Source organism: Salvelinus alpinus, chromosome 11, assembly GCF_045679555.1.
Source record: "Salvelinus alpinus chromosome 11, SLU_Salpinus.1, whole genome shotgun sequence".
NCBI classification, from domain to species: Eukaryota; Metazoa; Chordata; class Actinopteri; order Salmoniformes; family Salmonidae; genus Salvelinus; species Salvelinus alpinus.
Window position 1 is genome coordinate 53,701,286 of NC_092096.1, and position 17,285 is coordinate 53,718,570.

Below are 17,285 nucleotides of genomic sequence, written 5' to 3' on the forward strand. Positions count from 1 at the left end.
CTGTAAATAGCCCATCCAACTACCTCATCCCCATACTGTTATTTATATTTTTTGCTCCTTTGCACCCCAGTATCTCTACTTGCACATTCATCTTCTGCACATCTATCACTCCAGTGTTTAATTGCTAAATTGTAATTATTTCGCCACTATGGCCTATTTATTGCCTTACCTCCCTCTTGGCCAGGTAACAGTTTTAAATGAGAACTGGCCTACCTGGTTAAATAAAGGTGAAATAAAAAATGTATACAAAATATACACCACATGGGTCTAGCAGCTACCGCTGTGTTCGGTGTGTGTGTGTGCAGTAGAGGTCGGACGATTAATTAGGGCCGATTTCAAGTTTTCATAACAATCGGTAATCTGGCTTTTTTTACGCTGATTATGTCCGATTGCATTGCAATCCACGAGTGCAGCATCAAAAGGACCTGTGGCTGCAAGGAGCCAAGGTAAATTGCTAGCTAGCATTAAACTTATAAAAAACAATCAATCTTAACATAATCACTAGTTAACTACACATGGTTGATGATATTACTACTTTAACTAGCTTGTCCTGCGTTGCATATAATCAATGTGGTGCCTGTTAATTTATCATTGAATCACAGCCTACTTCAACTTCGCCAAACGGGTGATGATTTAACAAAAGCACATTCGCGAAAAAAAACACAATCGTTGCACAAATGTACCTAACCATAAACATCAATGCCTTTTTTAAAACCAATACACAGAAGTATACTTTTTTGAAACCTGCATATTTAGTTAAAAGAAATGCATGTTAGTAGGCAATATTAACTAGAGAAATTGTCACTTCTCTTGCGTTCAGTGCAAGCAAAGTCAGGGTATATGCAGCAGTTTGGGCCGGCTGGCTCGTTGCGAACTTTGTGAAGACCATTTCTTCCTTACAAAGACCGTAATTAATTTGCCAGAATTTTACATAATTATGACATAACATTGAAGGTTGTGCAATGTAACCGCAATATTTAGACTTAGGGTTGCCACACGTTCGATAAAATACGGAACGGTTCCGTATTTCACTGAAAGAATAAACGTTTTGTTTTCGAAATTATAGTTTCCGGATTTTACCATATTAATGACCAAAGGCTTGTATTTGTGTGTGTTAATTATATTATAATTAAGTATATGATTTGATATTTGATAGAGCAATCTGACTGAGCGGCAGTAGGCAGCAGCAGGCTCGTAAGCATTCATTCAAACAGCACTTTAGTGCGTTTACCAGCAGCTCTTAGCAATGCTTGAAGCACAGCGCTGGTTATGACTTCAAGCCTATCAACTCCCGAGATTAGGCTGGCAATACTAAAGTTTCTATAAGAACATCCAATAGTCAAAAGGATATATGAAATACAAATGGTATAGAGAGAAATAGTCGACGCGTCATAATTCCTATAATAATGACAACCTAAAACCTCTTAACTGGGAATATTGACGACTCATGTTAAAAGGAACCACCAGCTTTCATATGTTCTCATGTTCTAAAAATGTTCTAAACGTTTTTGCATTATTTAAACCAAATTGAACATGTTTAGATTTTGATAATTGGATTTCATGTAATGGGCATTCACAAAATAGTCCAAATTGGTGAAGTGAAATGTTTTTTTTAAGAACTGAAAAGTGGTGGATGCATATTTATTCACCCCCTGCTATGAAGCCCCTAAATAAGATTTGATGCAACCAATTACCTTCAGAAGTCACATAATTAGTTAAGTAAAGTCCACCTGTGTGCAATCTAAGTGTCACATGATCTCATTACATATACACCTGTTCTGAAAGGCCCCAGAGTCTGCAACACCACTAAGCAAGGGACACCACCAAGCAAGGAGCTCTCCAAACAGGTCAGGTGAACATCCCACGGAGCACCATTAAATACATTATTAAAAAAGGGAAAGAATATGGCACCCCTACAAACCTGCCAAGACAGAGCCGCCCACCAAAACTAACGGACCAGGCAAGGAGGGCATTAATCTGAGAGGCAACAACGAGACCAAAGATAACCCTGAAGGAGCTGCAAAGCTCCACAGCGGAGATTGGAGTATCTGTCCATAGGACCACTTTAAGCCATACACTCCACAGAGCTGGGCCTTACGGAAGAGTGGCCAGAAAAAAGTAATTGCTTAAAGAAAAAAATAAGCAAACACGTTTGGTGTTCGCCAAAAGGCATGTGGGAGACTCCCCAAACATATGGAAGAAGGTTCTCTGGTTAGATGCGACTAAAATTAAGCTTTTTGGCAATCAAGGAAAACGCTATGTCTGGCACAAACCCAACACCTCTCATCACTCCGAGAACATCATCGTCAGAGACTGGGAAACTGGTCAGAATTGAAGGAATGATGGATGGCGCTAAATACAGGGAAATTCTTGAGGGAAACCTGTTCCAGTCTTCCAGAGATTTGAGACTGGGACAGAGGTTCACCTTCCAGCAGGAAAATGACCCTAAGCATACTGCTAAAGCAACACTCGAGTGGTTTAAGGGGAAATATTTAAATGTCTTGGAATGGCCTAGTCAAAGCCCAGACCTCAATCCAATTCTGTTTTTTTTGTCTTATTTCTTGTTTGTTTCACAATAAAAACATATTTTGCATATTCAAAGTGGTAGGCATGTTGTGTAAATCAAATTATACAAACCCCCCCAAAAAGTCAATTTTAATTCCAGGTTGTAAGTCAACAAAATAGGAAAAATACCAAGGAGAGTGAATACGTTCGCAATACACTGTACATCTAAGCAACTCAACACAAATGAGCCTGTGCTGAGGGGCTGTCTTCCCCTTCTTCTGTTGACGAGGCATTTCAGACAAGAGCACCCTCCTCACCAACATACACACACATCTCGTCTGAGATGCTTCTATTGTATGCAGTTTCTTCTTTGAGACTCCCTACAGGAGATGAGACTGATGACAGTGCTCTAAGAGGAGGAGGTTGGAAAGTGACAGTGAGGAGAAAAGATGGGGTGGTGGAGAGAGAGAGAGAGAAAGGAAGAGGTTGGGGAGTGAAAGTGAGGAGACCGGATGGGTTGGGAGAGGGAGAGAGAGAGAGAAAGGTTGGGAAGTGACAGTGAGGAGAAAGGATAGTGTAGGGAGAGATAGCAAAGGAGAAAGGGTGGGGAGAGGGAGAAAGAGAGAATGGTCCCAGTGGACCCCCATGTTAAACATATGGGGATTGCTGTGCGGGTGTGCAGTGATTTAATCACACTGCACCAACTTAATGAGTCATCACAGGAGAAAAGCACAGAGACGCACGCACGCGCACACACACACACACACACACACACACACACACACACACACACACACACACACACACACACACACACACACACACACACACACACACACACACACACACACACACACACACACACACACACACACACACACACACACACACACACACACCCTCCCCAAACACACACAATCCCAACTCAATCCCAACCCTACATCAAATGGCTCCCTAACAGTGATCCCATACTGACAGTGATCCCATACTGAATGGACTACCACCCTGCACCTTATTCACTTGTAGTCTATGTCCCTGACTGCTGCTCCTCTCTCCTGCCCCAGATAGCACAGTGCAAGACTGCTGCCTTTTAAAAACTACACAGTCATGAATGAGGTCCCCTGTGCTGCTCTCATCTCTAACCCACACACATATACACAGGCTGAGGGGCAGAGAAAGAGAGCGTGTGTGTGCGCTCGTAGCACGTGCGTGAGGGTGTTTAAATCGTATTCAAGCGTGTGTGAGCATCATCATAAACATAAAAGGGACAGAAATGAACCTGATTCACAGCTTTGGCAGACAAACTCAGAAGAGAGAGAAAGAGAGGATGAAGGGAGAGAGAGAGACAGAGAGAAAGAGAGAGGGGGAGAGAAAGAAAGTGATGGAGAGACTGAAAGAGAGAGAGAGAGAGAGAGAGAGAGAGAGAGAGAGAGAGAGAGAGAGAGAGAGAGAGAGAGAGAGAAAATGCTGCAGAGAAGAGAGGCCCGAAACTCTGAATGCTTTTTGAGCCCCGCCGTTTCAAACCAGCCAAATGAGAGAAAAAAAGAAAGAGAGGGGGGAAAAAGGAGAGAGGAAGCTTGATCTCATTTGCATTCTTTGGTTTCACTGTCAAGGGCATCCATGTCAGTGTGTGTGTGTGTGTGTGTGTGTGTGTGTGTGTGTGTGTGTGTGTGTGCGTGTATGTGCCAACTGCTTTTGGGTGTGTGTCTCTGTGGGGGGTGGGGAGGAAGACACAGAGAACGAAAGAGAGAGAGAGAGAGGAGAGAGAGATAGAGGGTGTGTGTGAGCCGTCTGCTTCTGTGCGCGTGAGATGAAAGACTGGGACATGCTGCACATATTTCTGGGGCAAGATAAAGCTGGCAGAAAGAGAAGAATCCCTTTGTTTTGGCTTGGTCGCTGCGCTACGTATTTTCAAACTCTGTGCATTTATAGTTGTTCCGTTTTGTTATTGCAGTTACCTCAAATGAACTCCTCTCAGATGAAAGCGTATCGCTCTGCAATATGCCTCATTTGAATATGTGGTTGTGTGTATGAGGTAAAGCGCATCAGTGCCTGTGTGTGTCAAAAAAATAATAATATTTGCAGACTAACAGTGAAATGCTTACTTACGGGCCCTTCCCGACAATGCAGAGCGAAAGAAAATAGAGAAATAATAGAAAGTATTGATAAATATCCTCTGCAGCGCCTTGCGGTCGGATGCCAAGCTGTTGCCATACCAAGCAGTGCATTTATAAGATAAGTTTAATGCAGCATTAAACTTATCTTATAAAAAACAATCAATCTTAACATAATCACTAGTTAACTACACATGGATGATGATATTACTAGTTTAACTAGCCTGTCCTGCGTTGCATATAATCAATGCGGTGCCTGTTCATTTATCATCGAATCACAGCCTACTTCGCCAAACGGGTGATGATTTAACAAAAGCGCATTCGCGAAAAAAGCACAATCGTTGCACAAATGAACCTAACCATCAACATCAATGCCTTTCTTAAAATCAATACACAAGTATATATTTTTTTAACCCTGCATATTTAGTTAAAATAAATGAATGTGTCGCTTCTCTTGCATTCAGTGCAAGCAGAGTCAGGGTATATCCAGCAGTTTGGGCCGCCTGGCTCGTTGCGAACTGTGTGAAGACCATTTCTTCCTAACAAAGACCGTATTAATTTGCCAGAATTTTACATAATTATGACATAACATTGAAGGTTGTGTGTGGTTGTCACCCATTCGATAAAATACTGTTCCGTATTTCACTGAAAGAATAAACATTTTGTTTTCTTAATGATAGTTTCCGGATTTTACCATATTAATGACCTAAGGCTCGTATTTCTGTGTGTTTATTATGTTATAATTAAGTCTATGATTTGATATTTGATAGAGCAGTCTGACTGAGCGGTGGTAGGCAGCAGCAGGCTCGTAAGCATTCATTCAAACAGCACTTTCCTGCGTTTGCCAGCAGCTCTTCGCAGTGCTTGAAGCACAGCGCTGTTCATGACTTCAAGCCTATCCGAGATTAGGCTGGCAATACTAAAGTGCCTATAAGAACATCCAATAGTCAAAGGATATATGAAATACAAATGGTATAGAGAGAAATAGTCCTATAATAACTACAATATAAAACTTCTTAACTGGGAATATTGAACTCATGTTAAAAGGAACCACCAGCTTTCATATGTTCTCATGTTCTGAGCAAGGAACTTAAACGTTAGCTTTTTTACATGGCACATATTGCACTTTTACTTTCTTCTCCAACACTGTGTTTTTGCATTATTTAAACCAAATTTAACATGTTTCATTATTTATTTGAGACTAAATAGAGCTTATTTATGCATTATATTAAGTTAAAATAAAAGGGTTCATTCAGTATTGTTGTAATTGTCATTATTACCAATAATCGGTATCGGTATTGGCGTTGAAAAATCATAATCGGTCGACCTCTAGTTCGGACAAGAGAGAGAAGCTTTTCTCAGCAAAAATACATCAGACATTAGAGCGTGTGTATAAGAGAGAGATAGAGAAAGAGCGAGAGAGGGAGAAAGACAGAGGGCGAGATGGAGAAAGAGAGAAAGTTTGAAAAAGAGAGAGAGCGATAGTGAGAAAGAGAGAGAATGAGAAAGAGGGAGAGAGAGAGAGAGAGAAAGAGAGAGCCTCCGTGTTGAAATTAAGCCAAGGACATTGCTGAGGAAAGGGATGGGTTGAAAGGATGAGTAACCCTGAGATGGAGGATGAGGGACTCACTGGGTGTTTGGCAGAGATTCTTCCAGTCACTGCACTGGTCTGGTACCATGTGGACGAGATGAAGTTCTTCGAGACAGAGAGCAATGAAAGAGGGAGGAGAGGGAGAGAAGAAGAAAGAGAGCAGTTCAGCATGTAACAAACAACCAAACATCAAAAGTCTCTTTGTACATGTCATTAAGAAATTCCAGAGAGCAGACCCAAAGCTACATACACAGGAAGGCCATAAAGATCATCAAGGACAACAACCACCCGAGCCACTGCCTGTTCATCCCGCTATCATCCAGAAGACGAGGTCAGTACAGGTGCATCAAAGCAGGGACCGAGAGACTGAAAAACAGCTTCTATCTCAAGGCCATCAGACAGTTAAACAGCCACCACTAACATCGAGTGGCTGCTGCCAACATACTGACTCAACTCCAGCTCACTTTAATAATGGAAATTGATGGAAATTGATCAAAAATGTATCACTAGCCACTTTAAACAATGCCACTCCACTTAATATAATGTATATGTATATACTGTACTCTATATCATCTACTGCATCTTGCCATCTTTATGTAATACATGTATCACTAGCCACTTTAAACTATGCACTTTTATGTTTACATACCCTACATTACTCATCTCATATGTATATACTGTACTCGATACCATCTACTGCATCTTGCCTATGCCGTTCTGTACCATCACTCATTCATATATCTTTATGTACATATTCTTTATCCCTTTACACTTGTGTGTATAAGGTAGTAGTTGTGGAATTGTTAGGTTAGATTACTCGTTGGTTATTACTGCATTGTCGGAACTAGAAGCACAAGCATTTCGCTACACTCGCATTAACATCTGACAACCATGTGTATGTGTGACAAATAAAATTTGATTTGATTTCCTTGCAGAACTTTTGCAATAAACAAAAGCTTCAAAAGACAATTAACTAGTACTGTCCTCTAGTGTTTGTTATAGGGAATGAAGGAGAGATAGAAAGGTCCCTCTATTTAAATGTTTTTACTCCTGGGCCCCTTATTCACAAAACTTGTCAGAGTAGGAGTGCAGAAGATCAGCTACTTTAGAGATGCTTTAGTCCCAGCCTGAGTGTCTGTGCTCACCTTACTCATCATACAAGACAGAACCCCGTCGACGAAGGTGGACTTGATCTTATGAACCTGGGGGGTAAGAAAAACACGCACACAAAGTCATATAGTATTGTAGTAATGTGAGCAGATACCAATGAATCAATCAATCAATGAGTCAGTCAAACATATTGTGTTCATCACTGACCTGTCTGTATTCGAGAATGATCTTCGGCAGGGGGTGCAGGTCCTGGAGCTGCAACAACTACACACAGAGAAGAGAGGCGTCACTGCCTCATACTACTGAAGGGCAATGCAAATGTGTGTGTTTGTAGCAGTGTGTGCATCTCTCACAACAGCCTCAGATGTAGACTGCTGTTGTTTGTTGAGAGTCTTGGGGAGCTTCTTGTTTTCACAGCGCTCCTGCAGACGCAGCTTCTCAAACAGAACCTGTAGCGAGAGCAGGATTAGGACAGCACACGCACATAGTACCTATAAACACGCCTATACACACACACTGACCGTCCTGAGCTGGGTGCTGCTGGACACTAGAAACATCTGGCCTGCTGCCTGGTGGGCCTCGTGCTCTAGCTGCTTCATCTTAGTCTGACAGAGAGGGGGGGGGAGAGAGAGGAGGGGGGGAGAGAGAGAGGAGGGGGGAGAGAGAGAGAGGAGGGGGGTAGAGAGAGAGTGGGGAGGGAGAGAGATGGGGGAAGAGAGAGGGGGGAGAGGGGAGGGGGGTAGAGAAAGAGAGGGGAGAGAGAGGCGGAGAGAGAGGGTGGGAGAGAAAGGGGTTGCTGTCAGGACAGGGAGATAATCGTCAGTACAGGGACTTATCACTGCTCTCTCCTAAACCTCGGGCAGAGCTAATCTGACTGCTATACACAATGTCTGTGTGCCAGTTTGCGTGTGCCAGAGTGTGTGTGTGTGTTCTCCTATGTTTGATGTATTTCATCTACGTTCTTGAAATCAAACAACACATTCCACCAAAGGGTTTCCCTCTGGCTTTCAGACAACACAGCACAATAGCGTGTGTGTGTGTGCCTGCGTTGCTTCTGTTCTCTTTTTCTGTTTCAAAGCATATGGTAATCAGTTATTTTATCACGGAGAGAGATGCAACATGTTCTGTTGTGAGAGTGTCCTTTTATGTCAAGAGACAGACAAATCCATGAAGACTCAATTGCCATCCATTACCTCGATTGGCTCTAAAGGCTCCAGCCACCCTAGTCATAGACTGTTCTCTCTGCTACCGCACGGCAAGCGGTACTGGAGCGCCAAATCTATGTCCAAGAGGCTTCTGAACAGCTTCTACCCCCAAGCCATAAGACTCCTGAACATTTAGTCAAATGGCTACCCGGACTACTTGCATTGTCCCCCCCACCTTTTTTTTTACGCTGCTGCTGCTACTCGCTGTTCACTTTACTCCTGCCTATATGACTATCATTTGTTTTTCAACAGGACAATGACCCAAAACACACCTCCAGGCTGTGTAAGGGCTATTTAACCAAAGACAGTGTTGGAGTGCTGCATCAGATGACCTGGCCGCCACAATCACCCGACCTCAACCCAATTGAGATGGTTTGGGATGAGTTGGACCGCGGAGTGAAGGAAAAGCAGCCAACAAGTGTTCAGAATATGTGGGAACTCCTTCAAGACTGGAAAAGCATTCCTCATGAAGCTGGTTGAGAGAATGCCAAGAGTGTGCAAAGCTGTCATCAAGGCAAAGGGTGGCTACTTTGAAGAATCTCAAATATAAAATATATTTTGATTTGTTAAACACTTTTTTTGGTTACTACATGATTCCATAAGTGTTATTTCATAGTTGTGATGTATTCACTATTATTCTACAATGTAGAAAATAGTAAAAATTATGAAAAACCCTGGAATGAGTAGGTGTGTCTAAAAGTTGGTACTGAGGGTACTGAGGGTAAATGAGGGTACTGTACATATTACCTAATTTACCTCGACTAACCTGTACCTCCCCACATTGACTTGGCACCAGTACCCTCTGTATATTGCCTCGTTATTGTTATTTTATTGTTACTCTTAAAAAAAAAACATTTACTTTAGTTTATTGTGTCAATATTTTCAAAACTCTTATTTTCCTTAAAACTACATTGTTGGTTAAGGGCTTGTAAGTAAGCATTTCATGGTGAGGTGTACACCTGTTGTATTCGACGCATGTGACAAATAACATTTGATTTGATATACTGTCAGATATCTGAATGAACATTCTCCTAATTTTCCTCCTGCAGTGGGGAATGTACATCTAAACCATCACTTTGTCATGTCACTCTCTCTCCCACTTTTTACTCTCTTTTTAATTTTGTCCCTGCCTCTCCATTTACCACCCCTCTCGTCCTCCCTTCTGTTTCCCTCCTCTCTCTGTTTTCTCCCTTTCTCTCTATCAGTCTTCGGCGCGTCTCTCCCTCGCCTCCTCCACGAGTCTCTCTCTCCCCCCTTTTCTTCTCTCTTTCTCTCTCCAGCTCTCTGTCAGTCGTTTAAAAGCACCGTCTGTTTCAGTTAGGCTTGTAATGTGCTTACACTGTGTAGGTGTCACACACTCACTCAAAAACAAACACTTCGGTTCAGAATATGATTATGTTAGTACTTCTCCTCTCTCCCATGCTTCCTTTTATCTTATTCTCCCTAAATCCTTCTATCTCTCTCTCTCTCTATCTCTCCCTTCCTCCTCCTCTGCATCCTCATCATGTATTGTGTGTGGGTCGTAGTGAAAAACGGAAGAAAAGTTTGGTTAGTATTCTGCTGGATTATCACAGCAATTTTTAACCCGTGTGTGGTGTGCGCACGCACGCTAGCGTGTGTGTGCGTTAGTGAGTGTGTGTAAGACGACGATGCTCATTCCTACTGCAACACTCCACCCTAAAGGAAACAAACAGGCAGACAGACTCTCTTTTCTATTTATAGAGCACAGCAAGACACAGGACACACTCTGCAAACATCCCCCTACTGGAGGCATCATGGTGTGTGTGTGTGTGTGTGTGTGTGTGTGTGTGTGTGTGTGTGTGTGTGTGTGTGTGTGTGTGTGTGTGTGTGTGTACTACTTAAACCCTCTCTGTTTTCTCCCTTTTACAGTACTGTAATTATAGTTCTTACCCCCAGCATCTCTGATGTTGTCTTTAGGGACTCCGTGTCCACATGGATCCTGTGGCTCTCCATGGCTTAGAGAACCAGAGTAGCATGATATAAATAGTAGCAGAGTACACATACATATAGGCCTAGACAGAATGTCAACTGCATTTCCTTGATTTCTCATGTCCTTCCTGCTTGTCTCCTTTCACCTCTAGTTATAGGAGCTCAGCATGGTCAGGTCATAGGATCGTGATGACCTCTCAACATGGTGTCCTTACCTGCCAGTACAGGGATCATAGTCAGCTCCATGTTAGAGTACAGCTCCCACAGACCCTGGCTCTGGATACACAGAAAGACAGTAAGGTAGGATGTGTGCGTGTGTGTGTGTGTGGGTTGGTTCTTTATCATTTTGTTTACTTGACCGCTACCTACACAAATAGCTAGCTAGAATAAAGTGTTAATAAGATAAAAATTCATTAAAAGACTTAAATGCAATACAAATAAAGACCTGAAATCCCCAAAAGTCCCAACAAGCATAGTAAAACGTTGAAAATTCTCCCTTGTGGCAAAGGGAAACTAGGATTTTCAATGGAAATCTCCACGAGGACAGAAGAACAAAACGTGTCTGTGTATCAGTGTGTGTGTGTGTGTGTGTGTGTGTGTGTGCGTACTACAAGAGAGAGGCTCATACAGCCGAGAAGTTTCATGGTCTCATGGATCCTCAGGGAGGGACTGACCTGTAGTTTAGAGCGTAGCTCCATATTCAGCCTGTAGAGCAGAGACAGACTGGTGATAACCTGGGACACCTGACAGAGAGATAGGGGGGGGGGGGGGGGGGGGTTTAAGGTACGGGCCGGTCTCGAGTATCATTTTCAAGACTAAATTGATCACTTACATTTTGAGGCAGAGCTATTTGCTCATACTCCGCTGCGCAGTGTCTCTCTGTACAGTCATATCTGACTAAGATCATAACATGGTGTTAGAAGTGCTTCAACCTCGTCAAATGTAAGGAGTCCGACAGGAGAGATTATATCAATCACAGAAAACAATAATGTTCTGTGAGTTTTGTCAGAGTTTAGAGTGACGAAACGTAGCTGGCTAACAGCTCTCTCACGTCTCGTAGTCATTGAGCAGGCTGCCCAGCGGAGCCGTTGCTGTGGATACTCACACACGCAGAGAAAAGGGGGCCGTGCAGGGAGCGGGGGACGGACAGAGGAGCAGCTAACGGATATACTGACAGAGAAAGTTATTTCTGATTTCGGGTACGGCCGGGTCTTCAATTTGGCAGAAGCAATGGGGCCCGGGTTGGGTAGGGCCTGAACGTCGCGGGCATGGGTAGAGCTCGGGCCTAAATTTCATGCTTGTGCAGGGCTCTAGATAAAGAACAAAAATGAGAGATCAGTTGAATTAGGTGTGGTGATGCTGGGCTGGAAATAAAGCCTGCACACCTTATCGATATTCTGGTCCGGGATTAAGTGGCGTCTTCTGCTTCAAGGGCGGAATTGATGGCCGGTGTGCCAGAGAGACTAGTTGTATTGTTTGGTGCTACAGACCTTCCTTGCCCCCAGGGCAGGCGTGGGGGTTCTGGGGGGTGTTCTACAGTGTTTGGTAAGCAGGTTGGTGAAGCAGGAAGAGGGGTCAGCTGGGTCCAACAGCCAGGCTGCTACCTGGGGGTCCTGGACGCGACAAGATGAGACTGGGGGTGAATGAACACAACAGAATAATGGATTACAACTAATGGAAAAGAACAACAAATTAGGATTACAACATACTACACAGTATAGGCCCTGTGACAGATTCGAGTCCTATCCAGGGGTTGTAGTTGTAAATCAAGTTGCTTCCGCCCTATGAACCGTTCTGGCTTGGACAATATTTCATTGTCCGATACTTACAACAGTATTTCAGACCAGTGTTCTCTAAACAGGTAAAACATGTATTCTTGTATGCCAGTACTAGACTAGCCATCAAATAATATAGTAGAAAACAGGGTATGGCTTTAGAGGGGAAAAGAACTCCAAAAAAGAACTCCAAGACAAACAGCCACAACCCCAACAGAGCTCCGTTGGGGGGAGTTCTTAACAGCCTTATCAAAGTTACATTGTTTCCAGTGTAGGTCTGGTCTGTAGTGCTGCAGTGCTGTACGGAGCAGGTCTTTGGCCTTGTAACACACCACCAGTTGAGACCCTGACACTACCTGCAGCAGCATCTCTCTACAGGACACACAAACACAGTGAGGGACGCAAATCATCAGTGGGATTTTTCCCCCAGACTTGTACTATGTAGTGTACCTATCCTCTCTCCCACACATATACCATACCTATTGAAGAGGTCTAGGTTGTGGTCTTGGTGGCTCTGGGCCCATGCAGGTTTCTGTTCCAGTCTGAGGTAGACCAGGCTGTCTCGTTGTGCCACCCCCTCCTCTGGTCCTGGTACTGGTCCAGTCTGGTCCAGATCTCTTTTCAACATCACCAGCACCCCACACACTGACGGACTGAGCTTCTACAGGACACATAGACAAGAGAGCAGTTCATGTCAGTGAATATGGCCAACCAGCATACTTACGTAGTTGCTGCAGCTATAGGACCCCACACACTGACAGACTGAGAGTAGACATAACAACATAAATGCAGTCCGTCCCAAATGGCACCCTATTTCCTATATAGTGCCTATTCCCTATAAGCCCAGGTCAAAAGTAGTGCACTACGTAGGGAATTAAGGTGCCATTTGGGACACAACTAGCCTTGCTTGCCAGGCTTACAGCAGTAGCATCCCTACATCCAGATGATATAGTATAGCAGAGATGTAGTACAGATGATGAGTATAAATAAGTTGCGACACTACACTATTGTATGACGGTTCCAACGTGCCACTGAAAAGGTCGAAAGCTGCAATTCATTTCACGATACCTGAAAATACTGCAGATTAATTCAGCCATTTGGTAACGTTGCGAACAGGAAGTTGGATGCTCAGCAAAAACAACTTCAGACCTCTTTGTCCATCTGAGTTTCCTTGTTTCAAAACACACACTTTTCCTGTTTCAAAACACACACTTTTCCATTTAATCAGAATACAAATCAACATGATTTTCCACGTGTCGGCTGTAGTTGATTCAACAAGGCAGTTTTGGGATATTTAGTTCCCTTGACTTAATAGTCATGTTTTAACAGTTACTGTTAGTATTCTCAGTAAAATTAAAGTGTTCTTGTGCCTGGAATTACTTTTAGAGCAACATGCTATTAGCATGATGTTACATAATACTTTGGTAATTGTATTTAAATTGCATAGCAATGAGCTGAGATGTTTTGTAACTATTGTACACAAGAGGAATAGTGACTGTACCTAATCATTCCATTATTATGTAATTATAAAGCAATGTCTATGTAACAATGTAGTAATAACAGAATTACTACATACTGTAGGTACAAGAAATTCATGTCTAGTGTTGTTACATAGGTATTGTATTACCCTATGTCTCATTATGAAAATGTATTTCAGTCATGTTGAAAATGCAAAAATGGTCTACTCTAATGTTGAGATGACTCCATGTCCCTCACAAACACATTTCTACATCTAGCTAAATGCCTGTTTGGTTTACGTTTGTATTACTTTCCATTACTTAGTTCATATTGTTTAGCGTGTCTTAATACATTTTTCTTCAATCATTTACGTATTTCAATCGAGGATATATGTGCTAATGATCATATATATTTTGACTGATTAAAATAACTGTTGTAGTTTTTTGTTCTTCACCAAATAAATATTTGGTCGGTTTTCAAATAACTTGCATAGCAAATACCTTCAAATATGATTTGTTTTTCTGAGAGGTATTCAAAATATTTTTCAATATTGGTTTTTCTAAGACCTATCAAAGGAAATAATTGCTATTAGTTGATTCTTTATATTTGATCACCTTGAGTATTTGAAAAGTTGGTATTTCTAATAAGCTACTAAATAAAAACAATTCTGCCCAGGTCTACTGGACTGAGGTTAGAAACATTGCTTTGACTTTCTGGAAGGTCAAAAGAAAACTGCCAATCCGGCCTCGCCAACTCTTGCCCACCTGTTCTGGGTCCATCTGAGTGGTTCCGTCCTGGTACACCATGGTCAGAACCAGCGCACTGGCCTGCCCTGCCTCCTCCAGCACCCTGCCTCTCTCTTCAGGACTCAACTTCCCAGCATCCCTTACTCTGGGGTCAGAGATCATGGCTGTAGTCAGACAGGTTTTGGATTGGTTGGACTGGGCCTGGAGGTCACCGGCACCGCTTTCTCCCTCTGGTTCAGTTTCTGGGGTGAGTTGACCCTGGTTAGGCCCAGGTTTGGCCCGCTTCAGCTTGGGTGGTTTGGGGGTTTTGGAGGATCTATGCTGGGGAGTGTCTGAACTAGAATGGTCCCTGGTTAATTCAAGCCCCCTCTCCCCCATTGTGACCCCCTGTCTTGGCCTAACTGAGTTGGCTGGGGGTCGATGTGGGGGGTTAGGGGTTAGAGCAACACTCTTGGTTCCCTCAGTCTTGTGGAGGGTCTTGGTTTTGGCTCGGGGGTCTAGGCTAAAGGCTGGAGTCAGAGCTGGGTGTTTGGGGGTTTGGGTTTTGCACCACTTCTGGCCCCCTTGCAAGGTCCTTGCTTTCTCCTGACAGGATTGAGGGGGTTCCCATTTCACCGGCCGCCTGAAGAGGGCGATTTTGGACAGAGGGGCGCCGTGTTTACTTTTGATGGAGAAGGTAGGGGTCAGGGGCGGTTGTTGGGCAGAGGGGAGAGGGTGATGGCCGCTGCTCTCCTCCTCACCACTAGCACGTATAGAGGTCAGGCTGGACCCCAGCCCTGCGGCCCTTCCATGCCCAGCAAGAGAGGGTTTGGTTAGTGCAGGATCTATACTCAACCCCCTCTCTCTGGAGCCTCCAACACCAGCCTTCACAACAGAGAGAGGAAGAGAAGAGAGAACAAGAGAAGCATTATTCCAGTCACAGGAAGCGATTCATTCTGAAACTTAAAATAGACTCTCTCCTGTGCTCTGATTCTATTACTACTACAGTCAATGGTAGCGACCCAAATGAAACCCTATTCCCTATATAGTGCACTACCAAATACCCTATATAGCACACTACCCTATGGGACCTGGTCAAAAGCAGTGCACTATGTAGGGAATAGGATGCAATTTGGGATGCACATTAGATGAATGGAGAGATAAGTGTGAAGGCTCAAGTCCAGAAGGATGGTGATTAAATTCTCTGGTTGCAGATAATGAGCATGAGTAGACTGAAAAGAAACCTTGCTATTCTCTCAATTCCTTCCACCTGTGAGCAAGAAAGTGAAACGTGTGTTTGTGTGTGCGAGTGAGTGACAGAGAGACAGCGACAGAGAGCCAGATAGAGAGATAGAAAGAGAGAGAAAGTGAAAGGGTGAAGAGCCAAAGAGAGGAGAGTAAGAGAGAAAGAGAGTGTGTGTCTAGTTGCGTTAACAGAGCAAACCTGTCAGTCCCAGACAGTGCTCTCTACGGCACAGCTAGTCCCAGACAGTGCTCTCTACGGCACAGCTAGTCCCAGACAGTGCTCTCTACGACACAGTTAGTCCCAGACAGTGCTCTCTACGACACAGCTAGTCCCAGACAGTGCTCTCTACGACACAGCTAGTCCCATACAGTGCTCTCTACGGCACAGCTAGTCCCAGACAGTGCTCTCTACGACACAGCTAGTCCCAGACAGTGCTCTCTACGGCACAGCTAGTCCCAGACAGTGCTCTCTACGGCACAGCTAGTCCCAGACAGTGCTCTCTACGACACAGCTAGTCCCAGACAGTGCTCTCTACGACACAGTTAGTCCCTGACAGTGCTCTCTACGACACAGCTAGTCCCAGACAGTGCTCTCTACGACACAGCTAGTCCCAGACAGTGCTCTCTACGGCACAGCTAGTCCCAGACAGTGCTCTCTACGACACAGCTAGTCCCAGACAGTGCTCTCTACGGCACAGCTAGTCCCAGACAGTGAGTCCAGACTTCCCAGTCCAGAGAAAACAGGTTAACCTCCATCTAACCTTCCAAGTCTCCCTACTCTGCACTGGAACACCAGCATTATTCATAGGAAGAAACTCCACTTTTAATGCAAAGTGTGTGCAAAGTTTGAGTCAATGTGTGTGTATGTGTGTGTGAGTGAACTGAATTGTGCTCTAGGGAATATAGGACTGTAGAGGTAAATAGTCAGCCGGAACAGTGTGTGTGTGTGTTCTACCAAGAGAACATCATCAACTGATTCAGCTCTCTAGGGAGAGCTCTGCTCATTTCCTTGTAAACAGAAACGCTTACTTGCTGACACACACACACACACATACACACAGACAGAGAGAGAGACATACAGTAAATAGACTAGAAGGCCCTATCGCCAGGCCTTTTACTTTAGTACCCAACAGGGAGTCATCACTTCTCTTTCCTGTGGTGTGGCGTAATACTGCTGAAGTCTTCCATTTCCATGGAAATGAAGGGGAATGAGCATTGGGGGAATTCTCTCTATTTCACGCCCCACACCCTCCAGGGTGCGTCCCATATGGCACCCTATTCCCTATGTAGTGCACTACTTTTGACCAAGACCCATAGAGCTCTGGTCAAAAGTAGTTCCCAAGATCAACCTTCCCATGTCACACCACTCCTTCGCACACTCCACTGGCTTACAGTCGAAGCTCGCATCGCCTACAAGACCATAGTGCTTACCTACAGAGCAGCAAGAGGAACTGTCCCTCCCTACCTTCAGGCTATGCTCAAACCCAACACCCCAACCCGAGTACTCCGTTCTGCCACCTCTGGTCTCTTGGCCCTCTGACACCTATGGGAGGGCAGCTCCCACTCAGCCCAGTGAAATCTCTTCCCTGTCCTGGCACCCCAATAGT

At 44.0% G+C, this 17,285-nt stretch overlaps 1 protein-coding gene across 1 annotated transcript in view; it reads right to left on the reverse strand.

The window, feature by feature from the left end:
• The window catches only part of poln (polymerase (DNA directed) nu), an 81,608-nt gene that overhangs the window by 62,367 nt on the left and 1,956 nt on the right, over positions 1-17,285 (reverse strand). Inside the window, exons 3-14 of the mRNA XM_071333549.1 lie at positions 14,473-15,318; positions 12,730-12,911; positions 12,510-12,622; positions 11,966-12,108; positions 11,150-11,218; positions 10,691-10,751; positions 10,437-10,501; positions 7,842-7,925; positions 7,674-7,769; positions 7,528-7,584; positions 7,356-7,412; positions 6,250-6,315 (exon numbers count right to left, since the gene is read on the reverse strand). Of these exons, the coding sequence (XP_071189650.1) occupies positions 6,250-6,315; positions 7,356-7,412; positions 7,528-7,584; positions 7,674-7,769; positions 7,842-7,925; positions 10,437-10,501; positions 10,691-10,751; positions 11,150-11,218; positions 11,966-12,108; positions 12,510-12,622; positions 12,730-12,911; positions 14,473-15,318 (1,839 nt within the window). The remainder of the gene's footprint in view (positions 1-6,249; positions 6,316-7,355; positions 7,413-7,527; positions 7,585-7,673; positions 7,770-7,841; positions 7,926-10,436; positions 10,502-10,690; positions 10,752-11,149; positions 11,219-11,965; positions 12,109-12,509; positions 12,623-12,729; positions 12,912-14,472; positions 15,319-17,285) is intronic.